At 41.9% G+C, this 21233-nt stretch overlaps 9 protein-coding genes across 9 annotated transcripts; 2 read left to right on the top strand and 7 right to left on the bottom strand. All coding sequences in view use genetic code 12, as the record gives it.

Moving 5' to 3' along the window:
* Positions 1-236: 236 nt before the first annotated feature.
* FOB63_001996 (uncharacterized protein) lies at positions 237-1187 on the bottom strand (the record flags this gene model as incomplete). Its single annotated transcript, XM_002617861.1, has 1 exon — positions 237-1187. One exon carries the CDS (start codon positions 1185-1187, stop codon positions 237-239), a length of 951 nt encoding a protein of 316 aa, XP_002617907.1.
* Positions 1188-1609: 422 nt separating this feature from the next.
* Positions 1610-4039, bottom strand: RIX7 (putative AAA family ATPase; the record flags this gene model as incomplete). The annotated part of the gene is made up of 1 exon (XM_002617862.1): positions 1610-4039. One exon carries the CDS (start codon positions 4037-4039, stop codon positions 1610-1612), a length of 2430 nt encoding a protein of 809 aa, XP_002617908.1.
* A 938-nt stretch (positions 4040-4977) lies between these two features.
* On the top strand, positions 4978-5340 carry FOB63_001994 (lipid-binding protein; the record flags this gene model as incomplete). The annotated part of the gene is made up of 1 exon (XM_002617863.1): positions 4978-5340. The coding sequence occupies one exon, from the start codon at positions 4978-4980 to the stop codon at positions 5338-5340; it is 363 nt and encodes a 120-aa protein (XP_002617909.1).
* Positions 5341-6002: 662 nt separating this feature from the next.
* On the top strand, positions 6003-6971 carry FOB63_001993 (RNA-binding ATPase activator; the record flags this gene model as incomplete). Its single annotated transcript, XM_002617864.1, has 1 exon — positions 6003-6971. One exon carries the CDS (start codon positions 6003-6005, stop codon positions 6969-6971), a length of 969 nt encoding a protein of 322 aa, XP_002617910.1.
* Positions 6972-7031: 60 nt separating this feature from the next.
* On the bottom strand, positions 7032-8351 carry FOB63_001992 (uncharacterized protein; the record flags this gene model as incomplete). Its single annotated transcript, XM_002617865.1, has 1 exon — positions 7032-8351. One exon carries the CDS (start codon positions 8349-8351, stop codon positions 7032-7034), a length of 1320 nt encoding a protein of 439 aa, XP_002617911.1.
* Positions 8352-8449: 98 nt separating this feature from the next.
* Positions 8450-13528, bottom strand: FOB63_001991 (uncharacterized protein; the record flags this gene model as incomplete). Its single annotated transcript, XM_002617866.1, has 1 exon — positions 8450-13528. One exon carries the CDS (start codon positions 13526-13528, stop codon positions 8450-8452), a length of 5079 nt encoding a protein of 1692 aa, XP_002617912.1.
* Positions 13529-13592: 64 nt separating this feature from the next.
* On the bottom strand, positions 13593-14294 carry FOB63_001990 (palmitoyl-(protein) hydrolase; the record flags this gene model as incomplete). Its single annotated transcript, XM_002617867.1, has 1 exon — positions 13593-14294. One exon carries the CDS (start codon positions 14292-14294, stop codon positions 13593-13595), a length of 702 nt encoding a protein of 233 aa, XP_002617913.1.
* Positions 14295-15127: 833 nt separating this feature from the next.
* On the bottom strand, positions 15128-16375 carry DUS1 (tRNA dihydrouridine synthase; the record flags this gene model as incomplete). The annotated part of the gene is made up of 1 exon (XM_002617868.1): positions 15128-16375. The coding sequence occupies one exon, from the start codon at positions 16373-16375 to the stop codon at positions 15128-15130; it is 1248 nt and encodes a 415-aa protein (XP_002617914.1).
* A 288-nt stretch (positions 16376-16663) lies between these two features.
* On the bottom strand, positions 16664-20101 carry FOB63_001988 (uncharacterized protein; the record flags this gene model as incomplete). The annotated part of the gene is made up of 1 exon (XM_002617869.2): positions 16664-20101. The coding sequence occupies one exon, from the start codon at positions 20099-20101 to the stop codon at positions 16664-16666; it is 3438 nt and encodes a 1145-aa protein (XP_002617915.2).
* Positions 20102-21233: the final 1132 nt, after the last annotated feature.

The raw sequence follows: 21233 nt of genomic DNA, 5'->3' as shown, positions 1-21233 counted from the left end.
CGGAGCGTTAAACATCTTTCCCGACAAAAGGCACGAAGAGCAATCAACTTATGACAGTGATAGTCCCAACCTGACTTAATTAGATGATCTCTCATTATTAGTCAAAGCCGTCAACATGCTCTTTTCGAAACATATACAAATTATCACACTCGTTATAATTGACCGAAATGAGAAATATGAAAGGTATTCTATTTGCAAAGTCTATTCAGCTGAGTGGTTCTATAAAACTAGTGGATTTAATCCTCTTCGTCCTCCTTTCGAGCGACAAATTCTTCAAGTACTTCCATAAATTCTTTTGGGTTTTCGCTGATAACCCAGTGTCCAGCTTTTACGTCACGAACCTCGAAATTGGGGAAGTATTGTCCAATGTCCGGGAGTACTTCGTCTGGAACATAGGTGGACTCTGTTCCTCGCACAAACAAGGCTGGGCCCCTACTCCAGCGGCACACTGTAGGGTCGAATGGCCATGCTGCAATATTTCCAGCAGTAATTGCTTTCCCAATTATTTCCAATGGAATTTTTGATGTACAAGCCTCGTCTTTCTTTCCTCTATCCACATTTGTCAAGAGAAATTGACGGACCTCTTTTGACGGTTCAACTATTGCCAACTCGGCGTCCACTTCTTTGATATTCTTGTAACGCTTCACTTCCAAAGCATGCCGAAGTTGCCGTACATACTTTCCAAAAGGCCCGCCAGAAGCAGAAATGCAAACAGGAGCATTGTCGACAGAAATCAACATTTGTGGAAGTTCCGGCCGACGCAAAGCGACAGCCATAGCAGTCTTTGCACCCATAGAGTGGCCCACTAAAATGGGCTTTTTCTCAAAGTTGGACTTTTCAATGAAATGTTCCACATCGGCTGCAAGCAGTGGATAATCTAGGCGATCGGAATGAGGCGACTGTCCAAAGTTGCGCAAATCCAAACAATAGACATCCCTATCCATTTTTTGAGCAAGCTGCTTGGCCACAGTCCGCGTGTTTGTTTTCGATCCGAAGAGACCATGGAGGAAAACCAAAGGAGACTTTGGGACAGGAGAAGGTACCAGAGGTTGATGCTTGTCAAAGCTGAGTTCGACTGGTTCAATGGAACGAGAAAGAGCGTCGCCTAAATATGAGCCATCATTCACGGCATATGACAGATAGCGTGTAGACACACGGCTCAAATACCGGGGAAAAGCACAAAGCATTACTTAGAAGTATGGTGCAACTGTTCTTACTAAAGATCTTCGCGCACTTCGTTATAGCGATTTCCCACGAATAGACGTGTAAATTATGGAAATTCGGAGAGGAAAAGAAGTACTTGACACATAAACGCCACATATCGCAATATGTGTACTTCGGATTTTGATTTTTTTTTTTTGGCATTATAAGTCCTCTGGTGTAGCTACATTGCGTACAACTTTTTCTTTCGGTACGCATTCGGACGACGTATTTGGGTTTTGGGTCAAGTTGTTTGTTTTACCCTTCAAATATTCACGCAAACCACTCTTATTTCCTTGATATATTAATTGAAAAAGTCTCGGTTGAGTTTACATAATTCTACGATGCTCTTTCATTGAAGGTGTTCCATGAATTTGGCTCCAATTATTCGTCATAAATGACTTCTAAATTATTTCTCCTCCTTAGTCTCCGGCTCCTCTTGTATAACATTCCAACCCATACGCAGATTCAACCGCTCATACCGTGCTCTGTCACGATCGCTAACACTTGGGGCAATGTTGGATAGAGCGCCCAAGAAATCTTCATGCGTCACCTCGATCAGATTATCGCTGGCACTATCAACGTAGTACCCTGATGCATCCAACTCTTGGATTTGTTGCCCGCTGAAAAACTTCTTTTTCAATGCAAAAACACCAGCCTCGCGAACTAACAGGGACAAATCAGCACCGGAAAAGTTACGACATTTTTGGTGATTAGCGATCACATTCAAATCCACATCCGAAGACAATGGTGTTTTGTTTGCTTTGACAAGAGTACGAAGAATCTCCAACCTTTCCTCCGCAGTGGGTAGCTCGATGTAAAGCGTTTTGTCCAACCGACCAGGTCTCAACATGGCTGGGTCAATCATGTCAGGTCTGTTAGTGGCACCTACAACAAAAATCCCCTGCCTATCATTAAGGCCATCCAACTCAGTTAATAGTGTGTTGACAACACGAGCACTAGATTCAGAAAGCGAAGAAGTTCTGCGAGGCACAAGCGCATCCAACTCATCAAAAAAGATGATGCATGGAGCAGAAGCCCGAGCTCTTTGAAAAACTTGGCGGACAGCCTTTTCTGATTCACCCACATACTTATTAAGCAATTCGGGTCCTTTCACAGAAATAAAGTTAGCGCGTGATTCGTTGGCAACCGCTTTTGCAAGTAATGTTTTTCCACATCCAGGGGGACCCCACATAAGCACACCTGCTGGTGCACTAATACCGACTTTTTGGTACAACTCTGGCTTTTTGATAGGCTGCACAATACACATATGAAGTTCCATACGAACTTTTGCCAAAGCTCCAACATTTTTCCACGTTACATCAGGAACAGTCGCAAAACCTTCACGTTTGGCAGTAGGCTGTATTGTAGGTAATGCAATTTTGAAATCGTCATAGGTGATGCTAAGGGGAGCCAATTGCTCCGATGTAAGTGGATCTGGGTGCTTAGAAAGAAACTTTTGAATCGTTGATAATTTCTCCTCTTCAGACTTGTTTGCAAAAGTGGCGTTGGCTGCTGGATCAGGAGCCACCGCTCCATCTATTTCCATTTGCTCTGTCTTGCTTACAATCTCCGCTTCAATTTCGCTCAAGCTCTCGAAAATTCGCTTGATGGCTGAAATACCTGCCGCTGTGACTAAACTCTTTAAGTCTGCACCGACAAAACCAGGGGTCATTTTTGCCAACTCGCGATAGTTGAAACCTGAGTCATTTTCAAGTTTTAGAGATGAAGTCATGGTCTTCAAAATGGCACACCTTTGGTCCTCGTTAGGAACGTTGAGACAAATTTCTCTGTCGAAACGTCCTGCTCGACGTAAAGCCGAGTCTAAAGAGTCAGGTCTGTTTGTGGCTCCCAAGACTACAACAGGTTTCCCATCTGTCTTATCCAATGTCAACTCATCCATAAGCGTGAGTAATTGTGCGACAATTCTACGCTCCATTTCCCTTTGAGCGCCTCCATCTCTTTTTGGTGTAATGGCATCAATCTCGTCCATAAAGATGATACATGGAGCTAGGGAACGCGCCTCTTCAAAGATTTCCCGAAGTTTTTTCTCCGATTCGCCGGACATACCTGAGACCACAGAAGGTGCTGAAATGTTGATGAAGGGTACCTGCAATTCACCAGCCAAAGCATTTGCAATGGTTGTTTTTCCGCAACCTGGTGGGCCATAAAGCAAAACTCCCCGTGGTGGCTCAACACCAGTAGTTTGATAAATCTCGGGATGTAAAATGGGCAAGCCTACCAATTCCATTAATTGGGTTGTCACGGATTGAAGACCTCCAAGGGATGATAAAGTGATTGATGGTGGTGTGTGCTCAATCTTAGGTTTCTTTTGCTTCGAATGCTTACCATGTTCCTTTGAGCGTTTTTTGGCTTTCTTCTCTTCCTCGTCTTGAGACACAGCTGCCTGCTTTTCCCACATGGAAATAACAGACTTATTTAAAGAGTTCGTCTCTGGAACCAGCATCAAGTTATCTTGATCAACACCCTCAAAATCACTGTCAATAGCCTGTGCTTTTGCAAGTGCCTTTTCGTCTTGAAGCCTAATAACTTCCGCTAACTCAGACTCTTCATCTTCCCGACAGAGCTTCAAGACAACATCAACAGATTTTTCCAAAATAGCCCTCTTCATGCGCTTAAGTTGAAAGTCCTTTGCTTGAACGTACGCCACAACATCCAGTGCTCGAAGGTCTCTAGCTAGGGCCACATGTAGAAGCAGGTCACGATCTTCTTCCGGGTTCTCACTTTTGTTCTCCTCTGTACGTTCCTGGAGAAGCTCATGGATTAGGTCATATACCTTCTGGTCTATAGACTGCGAGACGGAGCCGCCTTTTGCCATTTTTTTGGTTCAGAGTAAAGGTGATGCTCAGGCAGAAAAGTGATGGGCATCGTGCACGTGATATATCACGTGCCGAAAATTAAAGAAGGACGAACTTGTATCGGTGACTACATCGCTAGACTTGAAAGAGTGGACTGTAAGACATAAGGCCATTAATTGTCTTAGTATTGTCTCTTTCGACTTGGTGATGAGTATTTTGAACAAGATTTTTATCCTGTATATTGCCGGTCCGGGTCCAAATTGATAAAGTATTATCACATTTAGTCGGCTTAAGACGGAGTTTCAGAAACAAACGATGTCATGTTGAATCAATCAAGAACTTCTCTTTATCAGATCTACACTTACACTTTTGAACCTGCCCACACGCCACAATAAAGTACAGCAGAGACAATTGGCCAGAATGTCAGCTCATAGGACGGAGTTCGGGCTACTCAAACACCTTCCACCAGGAACATTCGTAAATCTGTTGACGTCACTACGGTTCCTCCGCTAAAGAAGTTCGCGTGCGCCACTTCCTCAGACTTATGTGGCGCCGACCCGGCCCTGGTGTGTCGATAAATTACAATGGTAGTGGCCAGTCTGCAGGATGCATAGCAATCTTGAAGAACATATTGTTCCAGCGGTCACCGAAGCTCTTTGAAAGCGGTCTGGAATGATATATTCTAATGGAGAAAGTATTTAGCGACACCAATATATGTAGTGGCTCTTCTTTTTTTTTTTTTTTGAAGTGTTTGCTTTCTTTTTCGTCTCTTCGTGTCGGAACGTCAAATGTGGGGCATGGTTTTGATTGCCGATTCTATGATTGCTACAATGCGCGGCGCCTCAACACAGGCTCAATGACCAATGATTGCTAAATTGGTCCCTCGAGCCCATATAAATAGTGAAGGGTATAACCATACTTGTAGAAGCAGTATACAAACACATCAAAATCAATAAAAATGTCTGACGCTGGAAGAAAGAATTTCTCTGACAAGGTTACCGAGTCTATCACCCCAGAAAGCCAAAAGACCTTTGGCGACAAGGCTAAGGAGTCGGTCACTGATGCTGCTGACAAGTTTGCCGCCAATGTGACTCCAAACGATCAAAAGTCTTTTGGTCAAACTGTTGCTGACAGCACTAGACAGGGCCACGACGATGCTAAGAAGGCAACCTCTGAGAACCAAGCTACCTTGGCCGAGACTGCTGAGCAGTACATTGATGCCGCCAAGGAGCAAGTTGCAAATGCTGCTGAGTACATTTCCAGCGTTGTCACTGGTGCTCTGGAGGGTGCCAAGAAGAGCGCCGACGAGACCAAGAAGTAAGTAGATTAATTAAACGAGTTTAAGAGCAGTTATATGTAATAAGGTAGTTTACTTAAGGAAAGGAAACGGCCTATACCATGAAATTGCCAACGAAATTTTTGGCTGTTTTTTCTGTGCCTGGTCGATTCATGCAAACAATTGGGATTGATATGCATCACTAAAATTGTCATACTTGTACAATAGGCTAACAACTGATAAGCTTCCAAGTTTCAAAAAAAAATCTACTGGAAAACAACGGATCACGATGATGTTTTCATCTCGGATACGAAGGTGGTCTCTTGTCGCATTCGACGCACATAGGCTTCTGATTATCTTTTTGACTTCACGCTAAAATTCTAATGAGAAAATGTATGTGGTTTATTTCTATATTTTTGCAGGGACTTTGTGAATACGGAAAAAACAAGTTGTGTCGACTATTTAATTCACAATCAAATACAATTGAGCAGTACTAAAGCTATAAACTTGTGAGGTATACCTCAATTCATCTGGTCGCTTTTTAAAACCGAGTAAAAAACTTTTTCGTTCACGTATTTTAACTTCGGTGTACAGGAGGAGTGGAGTTTTTTTATCCTTCCACCAAGCTGTTTCCAGATACTGTTTCTCATCATCTCCTGCACACCAATCTGTTAAGCTCATCTCCAGTTTATCAAACTTATCACAACATGGGTAAACAAGATACTCTCAAAGACTTATTGGCTGTTGAAGAGGACTCTGATGTGTCAAGTGACTCTGAAGCATTAAATTCTAGGAAGCATGAGGCTAATGACGAAAATGATGACTTTGATTCTGATGACGAAGAAGAAGAAGCTGTCTTCCAAACTAAAAAGAAGTCAAACCTAGAAAGGTTTCAAGACCATGAGTCCGATGGCGATTCTGAGGAAGAAGAGTCGGTAACTAAGAATGAGTCAGTTACATCTGCAAAACTTGACGAAACGTCAGAAATGGTTGAGGAGCAGAAGAAAAGAACCAGTAAGCTCAAGAAATTGACTCCGGAACAACTTGCTAAAGAGCAGAAGAAGATCAAAAAGACAGGTGTGTGTTACTTGTCAACTATTCCTCCATACATGAAGCCTGTGAAGTTAAGATCAGTATTGTCCAGATTCGGAAAACTTGACAGGATTTTCTTGAAACCGGAAGACCCTAGTTCCTATCAGAGAAGAGTGAAATATGGTGGTAATAAGAAAAAGAGATTCACAGAAGGTTGGGTGGAGTTTGTCAATAAAAAGGACGCTAAGCTCTGTGCGCAAACAATGAACGGTAACATTTTGGGAGGAAAGAAATCGTCTTACTATCATGATGACGTTATCAATATCAAGTATCTCCCAGGCTTCAAATGGTTCGATTTGACGCAACAAATTGCAAAAGAGAACGAAATCAGACAATCGAAGTTGGCCCTTGAAATCTCTCAGCAAGCCAAGCTCAATAAAACTTTTGTTAACAATGTTGAAAAATCCAAATACATCAACAGAAAGCGCAAGGAAGCGGAATCTGAAGGAAAGGAGGATAAAAAGGCTCCAAAGCGGTCATTTGATCAGCGAGATGTCACCACCACGCGTGCAGAAGCTGGTCTGTCTTTCAAAAAGGCTAAAAATAGCGATAATCTTGAAAGTGTGCTTTCAAAAGTGTTTTAACATATCATGCATTTTATTATATAATACATCACTAACTTAACATGAATAATACATGCGTAGTCACGAGGGGAGCTTCCCTTGTTCAAGAAAGCATATTCTTTCTATCAATTCTGATCTGTTACATCCAAGATCTTCCATGACAAGACTGCTGTTAATAATCACATCTTTAGGAATCAGCAGCGCCAACAAACCCTTCAATTTATCCCATTTTTTCTTCGACCAGTTTTGATACCTGTTTTGTTTGTATGAATGGCGTTTGCGAAGCATATTTCTCGCAAACTTTCCTGAAAGCTTTCGAGACGTAGTCTCAGGTCTTCTTTTAGTCGATCTCGTGGAACTGTATTCATTCCTTAGCAGCACAGCTGTATCTTTGAAGGATGTTGGATTGCGTGTAGGAGAACTTGGAAGGGGAGTATACTTCTTTTCTGAAGCTGGCTGGATGAGCGGAGATGGGTTCAAAATGGGAATATTTCTTTGCACAGATACATTGCTATCAGTAGGCAGATGTCGAAGTGACTGGTTGTTTTTTAAAGATGGACTATTTTCATCAGGTGAATCATTCTCGGGTAGAATATTAGAAGTCACCTTCGGCAAAAATTCATCGAGGCTGCGGAGTATTTCGCCATCATCTTCCAGCTCCTCGTCAGTATCTGCACCAACAAGAGTAGCCATATCCCGCTCTCGTAATCGCTCCACACTGGAGTTGATTTGGTCTATGATCTCCTGAGTTGATTTGGATTTTGTTGCCCCACTACGAGCAATCTGTCCTGCGATTTCCTCGGCTGCTGACTTCACGCTACTTGAATTAACTCGAACTTCTTTTCGTAGCGGCGACCTTTTCCGAGGTGTACGCGTAAGGTTAGTTTTGTAATTGTCAGTGTCGTTGCTAGTTAAGAGATTGGTACTGGCGCCAGAAGTCATGTCTTCTTTATGGGACTTTGATGGAAGTGACAGGACTTCTTCCCTATCAGAGGAGTCGAATTCTATTTCCTGCTCATTGGGTTGCTCATGAGTAAGTAACAGGCTGGAGGTATTTCCGGCTCCATATTGATTGGATAGGCTTTCGGTGCTCTTGCCAATAAGATGTTCGTTGCGAATGGTTTCTCTTTCTCTGAGCAAAAAGCTCTGATATCTCTCAGCTGCCCCATGTGGTTCATCCCCATTGGTTTTAGGAGATGAGGACTCAGCTGCACTTCTCGAATCTTTCCACGACTGCGTGCTCTCTCTTATGGTAATGGGTGTTTCGATGCGAGCATCTTCAAAATCTGACAGTGCATCCCTTCGGAATCTTTCACCTATTTCCGACCTCACTTGTTGTGGCAGTAGACCGGATGTGACTCGGCGGATTGTGAATCCTAGTGAGTTCTGAGTAGATTGCATTTAAACTAGTTTCGTGTTATTGATTCAATGTTTGTACATAAAGTGTGTGTATAATTTTTGTTGATGCTTGTTAATCGCGTAGTCGCGACGCATCAAAATTATTTATAAGCGATATCCATCATTGTATCTGTTTCACACGAAACAATATCAGCTGTATGTAAGCCATACTTCCGCTCGTAATTCACGTAGCTAAGCAGACCAAAGAATCTCTTCAAACTTGCGAGATGTTGAATAGACCGCACACCATAGAGTAGAGATTTCACCTCCACGCTGTCTGTTGCTTGTGAAACTACCACCGGATCTTCTTTCGTTAAAAGAGACTCAGTCAGCGCTGCTAATTTGTCAATCAATGACATGGGTACTCGTGAAACTTCAGTGGCAGATACAGAAGAAACGAAAAGCCATTCATTCAAGCGGAACTCATCAAACCCAATCAAGAGAAGCTGATCCAACAACTTGCTGGCTGACAAAATAAAACTCAATTCCTCCTTGTCCAAAGATCCATATTCCTTCGGCCCTCTTTTAATTACCAGGCTAAACACCTCAATCAAACATTGCGTGATGGGTGTCCAATACGAATGCAATGCCATTTCGCTAAAACTCAAGGTAATGGCCCGGATGAGCGTAAAAGCTTCTCTCTTGTACAATGGAGGACATGAACTGCCAAGAGCAAGTGTGAGTTTGGAAAAAAGATCACTTAAACTATCGCCGAAATAGTCCTTTGGTTGCACCATGAGCAAATATGAAATACGCTTCAAAATGAACACCCTGTCCTCCACTTCAGAATGCTCATTCCAAATGAAAATGTTAGCGGCAGAAGATTGGACAGAAGGAGTCACCCTTGCAATTAAATCGGACATTTTCTCCTTATCTTTGGACACCCAGATTCTCACCGAGTTTTTCCATCCCTCCTTCATGAATTTATCGCTGGAGAAAAATGAGTTATCAGAATACACTTCTGAAATGACCTGTTTCCATGCCTTAAGAGGATGATGCAACCCAATCGTCTCAATCAAGACCAATATTGCATCATCCACATCAGCCAGCTTTTGCTTCAATTGTGGAAGTACAAATGCACTTATGATCGACGAAACTGCAGTACTAGTCTTATCAGAGTCCTGGAGGATGTCGCTTAAATATTCCACAAGATTCGATAACCGTTTAATTGCATCTTTATCCGAAACAATCGAATCTCTATTATTTATCGTTGCTTGGAGCAAATTCATGAATATCAGAGCTAATTCTCTATTGTTTCGTTTCAAACTTCTCTTGTAGTCAATTTTCAATGACAAGACTTTGACGGCCTCTAAATAAGACAACAACAGTTGCTTGTAGTGAGATGGACGGGACAAAACATCCTTGAAAAAAGATGTGCAATCTTCCCAGATTTCATTTACTGTATCCAGATCAAGCGACTCAAAATATGGGACCAAGAACGATGACAAGTTTTCATACGATAAATCTGGGTTAAGAGAGAATCTCGATTTCTCATCAACGGACAGCAGCGCGCATCTTGTTAAGATAGAGTTCAAGATTCGAGGTAATGTCATTTGAGCTCGGCCACCATCAAGGACATGTAAAATCTTAACAATATCGTTAACATCAGAAGGAGACTCTATAATTGTTTCAACAATTTCCTGCTTCTCCAAATCACTTAAGCACTCAAGCAATTTGCGGGAGCGGAATTTGAGTCTAGTGCACAAATAGTTGATTGAACGTGCTGAGGCATGTTTGCACCCAGATGCTGCTGGCTTTGCATCTGCCCAACTCCAAATCTTAAATGCTGCTCTAGAAGCGTCTCTGAATGCTATTAAAATAGAATAGAGCCTGTTCTGCTCTTCTGTACGCACAGAAGGAGATTCTATTTGAAAGACTCCTTGAATCATATTTCCTAAGAAACCATTCTCAGATGTGGATGTTTGGGCTGTGGCACGAAGATTTGAGGTAAGAAGATACGAATGACATATGGAAAGAAAATCCTCAAATCCTGAGAGCAAAATACTAATGCATGCTTCAAGGTCTGCGTCCTCATTATCATTCAGGAAGTTTCTCACCAATTCGAAGTATTTCATCAATTTATCGATCAAGGAATCATTGATCGTCAAGATAACACTGAATATTGAATCGTTGAACATGTACAATGAAGTCGTGAGTAAAGAAAGCCATTTTTCCAATAAGAGCGATGATTGAGATGTGGAAATCCCATGTATGATATAATTGACGAGTGAGGGATTCTTCGATTCTTCTGAGGGCTTTGCCAATTTTAGATCAACATTTAACAGTTTCGCAGCTTTCAAAAAGTGCAAGATTGCCTGAATATAACTAGCTTCCACTATTTCCATCTCGTGAGGCTTATGTTCCAACTCTTTGAAAAATTTGAAAGAGCGATTTACTAACATGTGGAAATGGTTTTCAAAATCTGTTTCTGATCCCGTTGAGAAAAGGCAAAATAAATCAAGAACTAACGAAATGCAAGAAGAGTAAGTCGAAAGATGGGAAGAATCCTTTAGCATCTCCTTTGATATTTGCAAATTGAGGAACTTTTCAATAATGCAGATGATGAGCGATTTATAGTTGGAGATGTCCCAGCCATTCGACTTTATTAGCTCAAATTTTTCAGTACTTTCAGACACAACAAATTCATGATTGAAAGAATCCTTCAATAATTTTTCATTACTTTTGATCACATTCAGCACAGTTCGCAAATAATATGTAAAAAGCTTTAAATCATCATGACTCGAAAGCTCAACATGTTGTTTTTTCATGAATTCGAATGTTAGGAGGGGATTAGTAATAAGCATTAGTAACCGATTAGCCGACCCATCTACCACAGCATTGTATACAAACTTTTGGGCAGCCATGTAATCGCCTTTTTCTGTACTTAATAAATCATCAAGGACAGTATGAAGTGGGTTGGAAAGAAGATTGTCGGCATTATTCAAACCAGCCGAGTGAGCCCAAAGTTTGTAAAAGGAACGTGTTTTCATTTCGCTCGGCGACTTTAAAAGCATTTCTAAAATCCCGGCCTCAATGTGGCATATATCAAAACAGAGCTCTAAATCAAATATGAGACGAACGGCCTCAACTTGATTATTTGCAGGTTCAGATGTAATAAGGGGATACCATAAATTGGATAAAATAATCTTCAAGATTTTGGACTTTTCTGCTGGAGTCGTGAATTTCACAAGGAATCGACAGAGTCTTACAATTCCGAATACAGTGTGTAACATATCTTGTCTTTCTTGAGTTTTCCTTTCCCAATGGCATGGTGGACAAGTTAGAATAACCTGTATAAGTTCCTTGTCTCGGAAAGGATTAACAAGATCAACATTAGGAATAGAATAGAGAAATTCACTCAAAAGCTTCGAGATGCGGTCGCTGAACTCAATATTATTGAATGTTTCCACGTACCACTTTTTGAGATATTCTAAAATGAGAAATGAGAGTGCAGAACCAGCTATAGGAGGTTCTTTCTCTTCGCCCTTCACTGCATTATTGTAGAATGTCTTTAGCATATCTGGGATTTTTGCTTCGTCATATACTGACAAGTCTGTGTTCTCCTCTAAAGGAGAAAATAGTGCAGGATCTGCTATCTCAACTAACAGTTCAAGCATCAAGGTTGATCTATCACAGAGATTTGAACTTGAAAGCAAACCAACAATTGCAAGCCCCACATGAAGTGACTTTTCTTCTTCGGGGAAGTTGAAATTCCGTAAAAGAAACTCAAGAATATCCGAGTTTTCAGGTGAACTGGCCAAAATCAAGTCACAAGTAACGTATTGCCAAATGAAACTGGCTTCGACCTCATCAAAGAAAGACTTTGCTGATACAAGAACATCTTGAGAATTTTCTCCCCTTTGCTTCATGGAATCATAGGTTGACTTGATGATAGGTACGAACAACCTGGGTGTAATGAGCGCGTTGATTTCCCACCTATCCATAATAAGAGAAAGTGCAATCCGAAAAGCTTCAACCTTTTTGGAAGTATCATCTGAGTTCACAAGCTTGAGCAAACCTCTCTCTAACACAGGTAGAGCATTAGTTTTGAAATATGTTGTTTGCTTACTCTTATCAGGTTCATCGCTAACTCCCGGCCCAAGAAGCCATGCCCATAACCTTCTATTCAAACTCATATCTCTCTTCAAAGTGACTTTGCAAGCTGTCATCACTAGTAATTCTTTGTCTTCTGGTGCCAATATCGAATTAAGAATTTCCGATCCTAATGGGATGTGCGTGAGTAATAAATCAAAAAAGCCACGCATAACTATTATATCATTGGCTTGGTTGAAAGATGAGTTTGAGGCAAAAACTGAGGCAAAAGCACGGGCAAGAATTCCAGGTTCAGGCTTTAAACAAGCTTGAGCTTCAGGTGGGAACTTGGAGGTGTCTCCTTCCTTGAACGTCGCAAAGATGGGTAACCTTGAGTTACACCAGTGGAGAGCACCCATTCTTTTCTCTGGACTTGATATTATGCAAGTGAAGAAGGTCTTCCAGAAGTGAGAACTGTTGTCGAGTTTGCTTTTGAACTCATCCATCAACTTCATGATATCGGCGAAAACTTCTGAATTTTGATCATCCATGCCTGCAAGTAACGATAGAATGAAAGGTTCTGTGATTTGTTTTAATGATTCCTGTTCGAGGTGTGGAAGGATGTGATTCTTGAAATGGTCGAGTAGCTGTGGTTTTACTTGCATCGATGCATAAGACACCACCGGCAACAAACCTGGAAGCCATATAAAAACCGACTTATTGATCTCTGCCTCTGTCAATGCTGAGAAGATAGAATCATAAATGGTTAAGGCCTTTTGATGTACACCGTTGGGTAAATTGGGCGATAGACAAAGAGCCAATTTGGCCAGCACTTCTTCAGCAGCAGGAATCCAAGAAAGGGTATGATCCTGATGTTCCGAAAGAGAAAGAGCTTTCTGAAGTCTTGAAAGGAATGCAATATAATCTGCCCATTCATCTAAGGCGTCAAACGTGGCCAATGCTTTTTCAACTTGGCTCAAATACCGCTTGTCTTTAACTGACATATCTGGTCCAGGGGACGATCGGAAGCCTAAATTGGTCATTCCTTTGAGAAATCCAGAGCTCAGCGGGTCCATTGGTATTATGACAGAGAATGTGCTACAGAGTCTGATAAAACCACGCTTAGGTGTATAGTTCTTGATGTACATTATGCAGGATAGTTGGATTCATACTAGTGGATAGTACTAAAGATCTTTGCTACAAAGTTTGAGTCTAATCCAAAATCAGTGAAATGAAGTGTAAGACATCTTGGGTTTCTCTCTCGTTGGTGCTGTGTCCAAGTCCTCGGTACGTTTGAAATTTATAATTCGAAAAGCCCAACAGTTTGTAAGTCTCACTAGTTTCAAGAGCATAAGCATGGGCAATCACTGGGTCCGAGTCGCCATGGCCTTGAAAAATAGGAGTAGTCAAATTAGGACAGTTGTCTTTTTGAAAAATCTCCTTCATTTTTTCGGGGATCGGAAGAAAGCCCGCAAGAGCGACACATCCACCAATTTTGAAATCAAGCAAAGCTAATGTGGCCAACGCTACTGCGGCACCTTGCGAGAACCCACCAATGATGATTTTTTCTGGTGGAATCTTGTTCTCCTCCATTTCCTTCTTGATATACGACTTTAAGAGATTGCACGACTCTAAAAAGCCCTCGGTATCTTGCTTGCCTCTTCTATCACCCAAAGTATGAATATCGAACCAGCCAGGCATCATCATACCACCATTCACAGTAATTGGCCTTTCAGGAGCATTAGGAAAAATGAATCTCGTATTGCGGGCAGACTTGACAATTCCTGATCTCTGGACCAAAGGAGCAAAAAACGACCAGCCATTGCCTGAGTCTCCAAGCCCATGGACAAAAAGGATTGCAGATTCTGCAACCCCACTCAAAGCGGGAATTTGAACAGCACTATGTCTCATCATTATGGTGTTGAAAAGACTTCGAAATAGGTTACAAGAGCAGTCTGGATAATCGTAGAGATTCGCGCAAAATAATACTACCACTACATGTATAGTTTTGCCAGTAAATTTAGAGAATCATCAATAAAAAGTCCTTCCTTGATTCTGAACCAATTTCACTTTACTTAGGGAGCTGTAAAGTATTTGAGTTTGACGGAAGCTCTTCAGTGCCAATTAAAAACCAATGCCACTACAATGAAATTCGTTTGAGCTCTATGGCCTGATGTGAGCTAATATGACTAAAATGACCAATTGCAATTCTACGTTTACTGTGAAATGAACATCATTAGCCCTAATGGGAGAATTATCTGCTATAAAATTTCATCAGACTTGGTAATACAGTCTGTTACTAGTGATCATCAGAAGGTAATGTAGTATTTTCTTACCAGTTTGTAGACTTGCGTTTCAGGATGTAGACAGAAAATTTTTCTCTTTCTTCATTTATTCTTTTTCTAATAGATAATTCGTTTTATCAGACAAATCGGATCGCTATGAAGTGTGGACTTATACCCGGTACTTATTTGCATTTTTTACCGAAAAGTTGCGCGAGATGAAGAAAAGCACAAAAACTTGGAATAAAAAATGATATTTCACGACGTCTTATTTCAATTTTGTGTGTAATAGTATAATGTTAATTTGAGAGTCTGCTCCAACAAATGTCTCTCAGTAGGTACTTACAGAATATCGAATTTAAAATGTTCATACTATGCTTTTGAGTCCGATGAGTTTCATTTAGAATACGAAGCGTAAATGAATTATTATGGAAAGTCCCTGTATGACCAAAAAAATTATATATATTAATGCACCAGCTCAACCGCTATCTTTTTTGTTGGCTCCGTGTTTTCTTCAGCAGGACGCTTTTTCTCATTCTTTGCTTCAGCAACTCCACTGGCAGCAACCTTGAGCACACGAGTATTTTGCTTTTCACCGTCAACTGTTCGGAAGTAAGGTTGACATCTCCAGTAAGGAATAGTTTTGTACTTTCCTCCCCATGATTGCAATTCACCTTCTGTGATCACGTCTAGTTCAGCAATGTTGGGCTGCGCGAATATATCTTCGACAATCGCTTCCACTTTTTTGACTATATCATCCCAGACAGAAAAATCCGCGTTTACGCTAGTCTGTCCAATGATTGGGCGCAACTCTTTGTGGACATTAAGAAACGCATGCAATAACTTGAAGAAATGGGCCTTCATCGCCACCCGTGAAGCTTCACCTGGGCAAGTCCTCACAATATCAAAGTACTCTCGAAGCATTTTATCTACCCGTGCGAATTGCTTATCCTTGTCATCATCTTTCGTCCAGAACACACCTGGATTATACAAATTACCTTCCGCCGACATCACCGCATCACAACTAACTTCATCAATGCAGCGGTTAATATCCAGCGGATATAATATGTTACCGTTGGCAAAAAAAACTTGGTCGGAAGGCAAATTGTCTCTCAAGTAGCGCAAAATCTTCCAGTTAGCTAATCCAGTCGCTTGACCCTTCATGTCCCTCGTCCTGCCATGTATCGTGATGAATTGGGCACCTGCACTAAGAACCATTTTAGCATATTCCAAAGATTTTTCCCAGTCATCATAAACTCTGATCTTTGCCGTTACAGGACATTTCAAGTTGTCATGTAGCTTGCGGATCAATTTATAGACCAAGTCCCAATCATCCATCAAAAACGCACCATAATTCCCCTTTCTGGCGATTCCTTGTGGACAACCCAAATTTAAATCCACAGCGTCACATTTATCTTCGACAAATTTGGCTGCTTGCAAAAGGTATTCTGGGTCGTTGGCGCAAAATTGCACCACTAATGGACGATCTTTCTCCCTATCACCATCCCACTCGGACCACATTTTGTTTCTATATTTTTCTTCTGTTGCAAAGAGACGGGCATGAAACATGGGGGTATAACAAAGTTCGGCTCCGTATCTTCTGGAAAGGATACGCCATGCAAGTTCGGATTGATCTACCATTGGGGCAACAATGGTTTTGGGTCTTCCAATTTGCTCAAAGAGAGCTCTTCCATTTAATTTCTCTGCGGTCATTAGTGTGGAAATTTTGGAAAGAAATCCCAAGTTGAATATTTTGAATCCCGACACCTTGTGTAGTTGGAGATGATGTCAGTTTCTTTTTTTTTTTTTTTTTTTTTTCTGATGCGCTCCATGCATTCTCAAAGATTAGATAGTACTACCAAGGAGAATTAGCTAGATCATTTTCTTTCTTGCGCACTATTACAAAAACCTTACCATGCGTCTTGTTTAAGGTAAAAACTATCATTAAGTTAGCTGGAAGTTTATTATAATCTATACTCCAGCCAATAAATATTAAGCAGTTCAATCGGTATTATTTTCGTCATTGACGTCATTAATCGTTGCAAGGTTCTTCAAAGCTTCAGCAAATCCCATAGCAAGAGGCCACAATGGTGCATCTGCCAACATACGAACTCCCAAACATAATGAAAGAACCAGAAGCTTGCATTTTTTGACAGCAGCACAACATGCCTGAGGCGAACCTTCTTTCATAGTGCTGATGACATTTTTGATGTTCAACTTGAGAGTCGTACTCCAAGCATAGTCAAATAATCCTTGAGATTGGCTTCTCAATGACTCGACGTAGGAACTTGTTTCTTCAATTGGGCTGAGCGTAGCTTCGATTCGTCTAAGCACCTTTTCTGCATTGAGCCATAAGGCTTTATCAGATACACTGAGGTTCTGAGAGTTTTCGATGGACATTAAAGCCGTAGAAAGAACCATAACAGCAACAAAAATACAAGTGACGAAGAAAACAGGTGTACGAACAGACGTTTTCTTGGGATCATTCAAAACGGATATGTTGTGCACCCACAATTTCAAAATTTCAATACCAGATAATGTCGCCTCATTCAATGATTCAAGATCAGATGTCCAAAGTTGAAGTATTTCATTCATCCCCTTCCAGTCCTTTCGAAGTGCTTTATCCATCACAGGTGCAATATTCAAGCAAATTCTGATTTTTGCTAAGGAAAGTAAGGGGAACAACAATTTGAGTTGATGACTGCTATTGAGCAAATGATGGTTGTAATTATTCACCACATTGAATCCTCCATTGATAACGAAGCTTGCCTCCCACAGTTTCAATAAACTCTCAAGCTTAGGGCGTGAGTTGACCCTCCAATCCAACGCATCAAATGGCAAGTTATTCGCCTTATGTGACAAATATGCGGCCAGTATCTGTTCATGAGCAATCATCAACATCGACATGGATTTACTCAAATTACCAACATCTCTGGAATTACATCCAGTATTCAATTCTTGAATGAGAGACTCCATAGACTCATTATTGGCAATTTTCAGGAGTGGAACAGAGCCGTATTTTTTGTAATGGGTATACCACTCTGTGGCGTTCTTGGCTTTCCATAACAGTTCGTCCTTACAGGGAGAGCCAGATAGGATTTCTGATCCTCGCATTGGTAGGTGTGTGCCAAGTAACGCACTACGCAATACTTCTAACTGGTAGAACGTTTGAATGGTACGAATCCGTGTTTGGACCATAATAAAGTAGTCGAAATTGTTTTGGATGATGCTTAGATCATTAGGATTGGTGATAGTAGGAGGAGGAACCAAAAAAAGTTCCAAAGGACGATGGAAGTTCGTCGATTTGATCAATCCCACCATGGACGTCATTTGCCTTAATGTTATTTCAGCCAGGTTTGGTTCATTTAAAAACATAGAGATGAAAATATGCAACACAAGACTTTGATGAGCCATTATTGGAACCTTTTTGAATTGCAACTTGTCGGCTGTAACCTCCTTTTCGAAAAAATTATAAATGTGATACTTCGACAAGTTAAAAAGAAGCAATGTGTTACTGTCGTGGTAGGAATAAAGAGCTCCAATAGAGCACATTGCCAATATGAGAGGAATATTTTCAAAGTTGTCAACCATTGGGTTTCGCAACGTTGGAATGTGAATGAACGGAAAGTAAGTGTTGAATTCACTCTCGTAAAGATTAATGTAAGAGTTCAAGTCCTCCAATGGGGGAATCTGGGAATCCGTCATATTGCTAGACATCACAATTTTAGCCCGAAGTTCCTCTGTAATAAAGTCGGAGGATTCTCCTATAGTAAATTTGACTCTAGAACTGGACCTTGGTGCAGATGATGTCAGCCTTTCAGAAGTTTGCGGAGAAAGTACACTCAAGTCCATTTGACTCCGCTGTTTTACCAAATCCTCTTGTCGTAATTTGAATAACGACACAACCTCGTCAGGTTCGTACTGGTCTGCTATGAATGGCATTCCCAGAAAGCCTGTATCATGAGATGCGGAGGGCAAGTCATCAAGGAGCGGGATAGCTTTGAACTCATTGACCCAATTTAGATCATCAATGTCATTAGAGAAACCGATCTTAGGCTTTTTAGAATCCGTGCGAGATAAAGGCGACGCAGATTGATGCTTGCGCGTGTTTTGTTTTGTCGCGTCGATATCCTTGTTTAAACCGACAATTTCTCCCGTCATATTAACTATTCCGGTACCATTAATAGAAAACTCTTTATCCGCATCGTTGAACAAAGACTGCTGAAGGTTTGTGGTTGATGGAAAAGAAAATTCAAGTGGCGTGGTTCCCGGTATATGATGTGGGTGGCTTGGATCTTGAAACTGATGGGCAGCCATAACGGAGTCGGCAAAAAAAGGAGTTTGGCCATGTCCATTTCCAGCCAACTGTGACTCGGAAGGGATGGTGTCTAGTTTCAGTCGGTAACCAACTTTGCCATCCTTCAAGCTATCTTGGAAATTATTATTGTACCATTCCAAGTCTAAAGATCCAAAGTCTACAGACAGAAGTCCCTTCGAATCGATTTCTGCCGCTGTAAGTTGCGGAGTAGCGAAACCCACCTGTGTCGGTGCTCCAGAAATTTGATGGCTCTCGATAGACAAAGCATCTTTAATGTTAGTGTAAGAAATACCAGAGACCGCAGAAAAGGAAGCATGTCGATGTGAATGGTTGTTATCCGCCATTGACGCATTCCATGCCAGTTTCTTCTTTTCCTTCAAATCGGGAGAGTCACCGGTCAACGGAGAGGGTTCTTGGAGTTCCATATTCAAACTAGATGCATCCACCGAGGACCTGCCTGTGGGTCTTGCACCTGAAGGCGTGTTATGGCTTGACGTTGTGTGCGGAGAAGGCATGGAATGGTCCTGAAGGGCAGGCATAAAACCAAAATTTTGCCTGAAGTGTGCTTTGTGATACTCAGGGGACAGGACAGCCATAGATTGGTTCATATCGGTAAGGGGCTGTGAAGATTCATGCGTGAGCGGCTGAGAAAGAGTCTCAAGTTGGGATGAAGGTTTCCTACTCGAGACTTGGGCTTCTCGACCAGACACACTATCTGACTCCACAGGATCGTTGGGAAGTGGTGCTTTCGCATTAGTGTTGTTGTGCAAAATGATGATGTGATCATTAGGAGGGGAGAGGCTGCCGTCCAGCACCAGATCTGGACGTACCACCAGTGCGATGTGCAGATGTAGTTTCTGTTGATGGCGAAGCACCAAGTCACGGCGAGCAAAGCAACGTCCACACGCAGCACATTGGAATGGTTTTTCGTTCGTATGCGATCTCTCATGGCGCTTCAAGTGTTCTAAACGGGCAAACCCACGTGTACAAATGGTACACACATGGGGACGTGGTTTATCTGTACGAATCTGGAGAGATTTCTTCGGGATAGGCTGTGTGGGACCGTTATACGCGGCCAGAGCGGGCAGCGATGTTTTGGGCGACGCCGAGTTGGCGAGCATGGCGGAGTTTCGGGTTGATGGAGATGTGGTGGTAGATTCTAAAGCAGCTGTTGTAACGCGTGGCAGCAAGGACAGAATGTTGTGGGGCCTGTTACTAGTTTCCAGCCTTTGTGTGCTGGAAGTTTCAAGCCCTTGGAGCTTTTCCTGCTTCGTTTGTGTGTTGTCACGGAAAGTGATGTTTCAAGCACAGAGGCAACTAGAGATTACCTAAGTGAGGGAAACTGGAAATCCACGGGCAAGTGTGCGCAAGGGGATGTAAATGGGAGCGAAAAGAAACAGAAGAAAATTTTTTACTTGGGCTTGAAAGCGCCTAAGTGCTATGTCCGGGGAAAGAGAAGATGGGGGATTGCAGATTACTATGGAGGACAATAGTGAGGTGACGAAAAGGAAAAAATGGGTCGCGGGCATGGCGCCATGTACAGGAAGTTATCTGGAGCTCACCGAGAAAATGGCCCGTTTGCGCCTTGTATGCATAAAAAAAACCCGCCGCGCCTTGCGATCTTAGCTTCTTCGGACTTTTCAAACGGTAACCTGGGCCGTCTTTGACCGAATCTTTTCTTCGCTCGAGAACTGCCAAGGATCCCGAGGCCCATTAACATAGTTCCGCCGTTATTTAACCACACTTCTCTCCTTCCGCCTTCCTCTACCCTTGACAATTTGCCACGTCGTTCCTGTGTGGGAAGTTTCAGTTTCGGTTTATGTGCAGCATCCGCCCCGAACTCGAAATCCGGGGTAGTTGCGCATTCTCCCGTCTTCAGCCGCTGCCACGGCCAAAAGTTGAACCAGAGGAGAAAAAGGTTTTCATTACGTGATATCAAACACACTTGTGACAAATACCACTCCATACTTTGATTTACTACTGAGCAGGTTGTTTAAAACACGACAGTTAAAAAGCACAAGGTAGGGCATATAATATCGGCAACTCGAGTCGCGGAGTGTTTTTTTGGTCCGTGTGGATAGGTACTGCATCCAACCAGGTCATTTCTGGCACTTTTGGGCCTTTCACCGATTGGCCGTGTTGGCATTGGGATATTTTTTTGCCGATGCCACAGGTGACTCGTTTACGGTATCGTAATAGAGTGATTTAATTTAATAACTGGTGAACCTTGCTGCTCCTATTGTGCACCCATTT

Source organism: Clavispora lusitaniae, assembly GCF_014636115.1.
Source record: "Clavispora lusitaniae strain FDAARGOS_655 chromosome Unknown tig00000038_pilon, whole genome shotgun sequence".
Taxonomy (NCBI): domain Eukaryota; kingdom Fungi; phylum Ascomycota; class Pichiomycetes; order Serinales; family Metschnikowiaceae; genus Clavispora; species Clavispora lusitaniae.
Note: the sequence above shows the minus strand (reverse complement) of the source record. Positions and strands in the feature narration are given on the sequence as shown.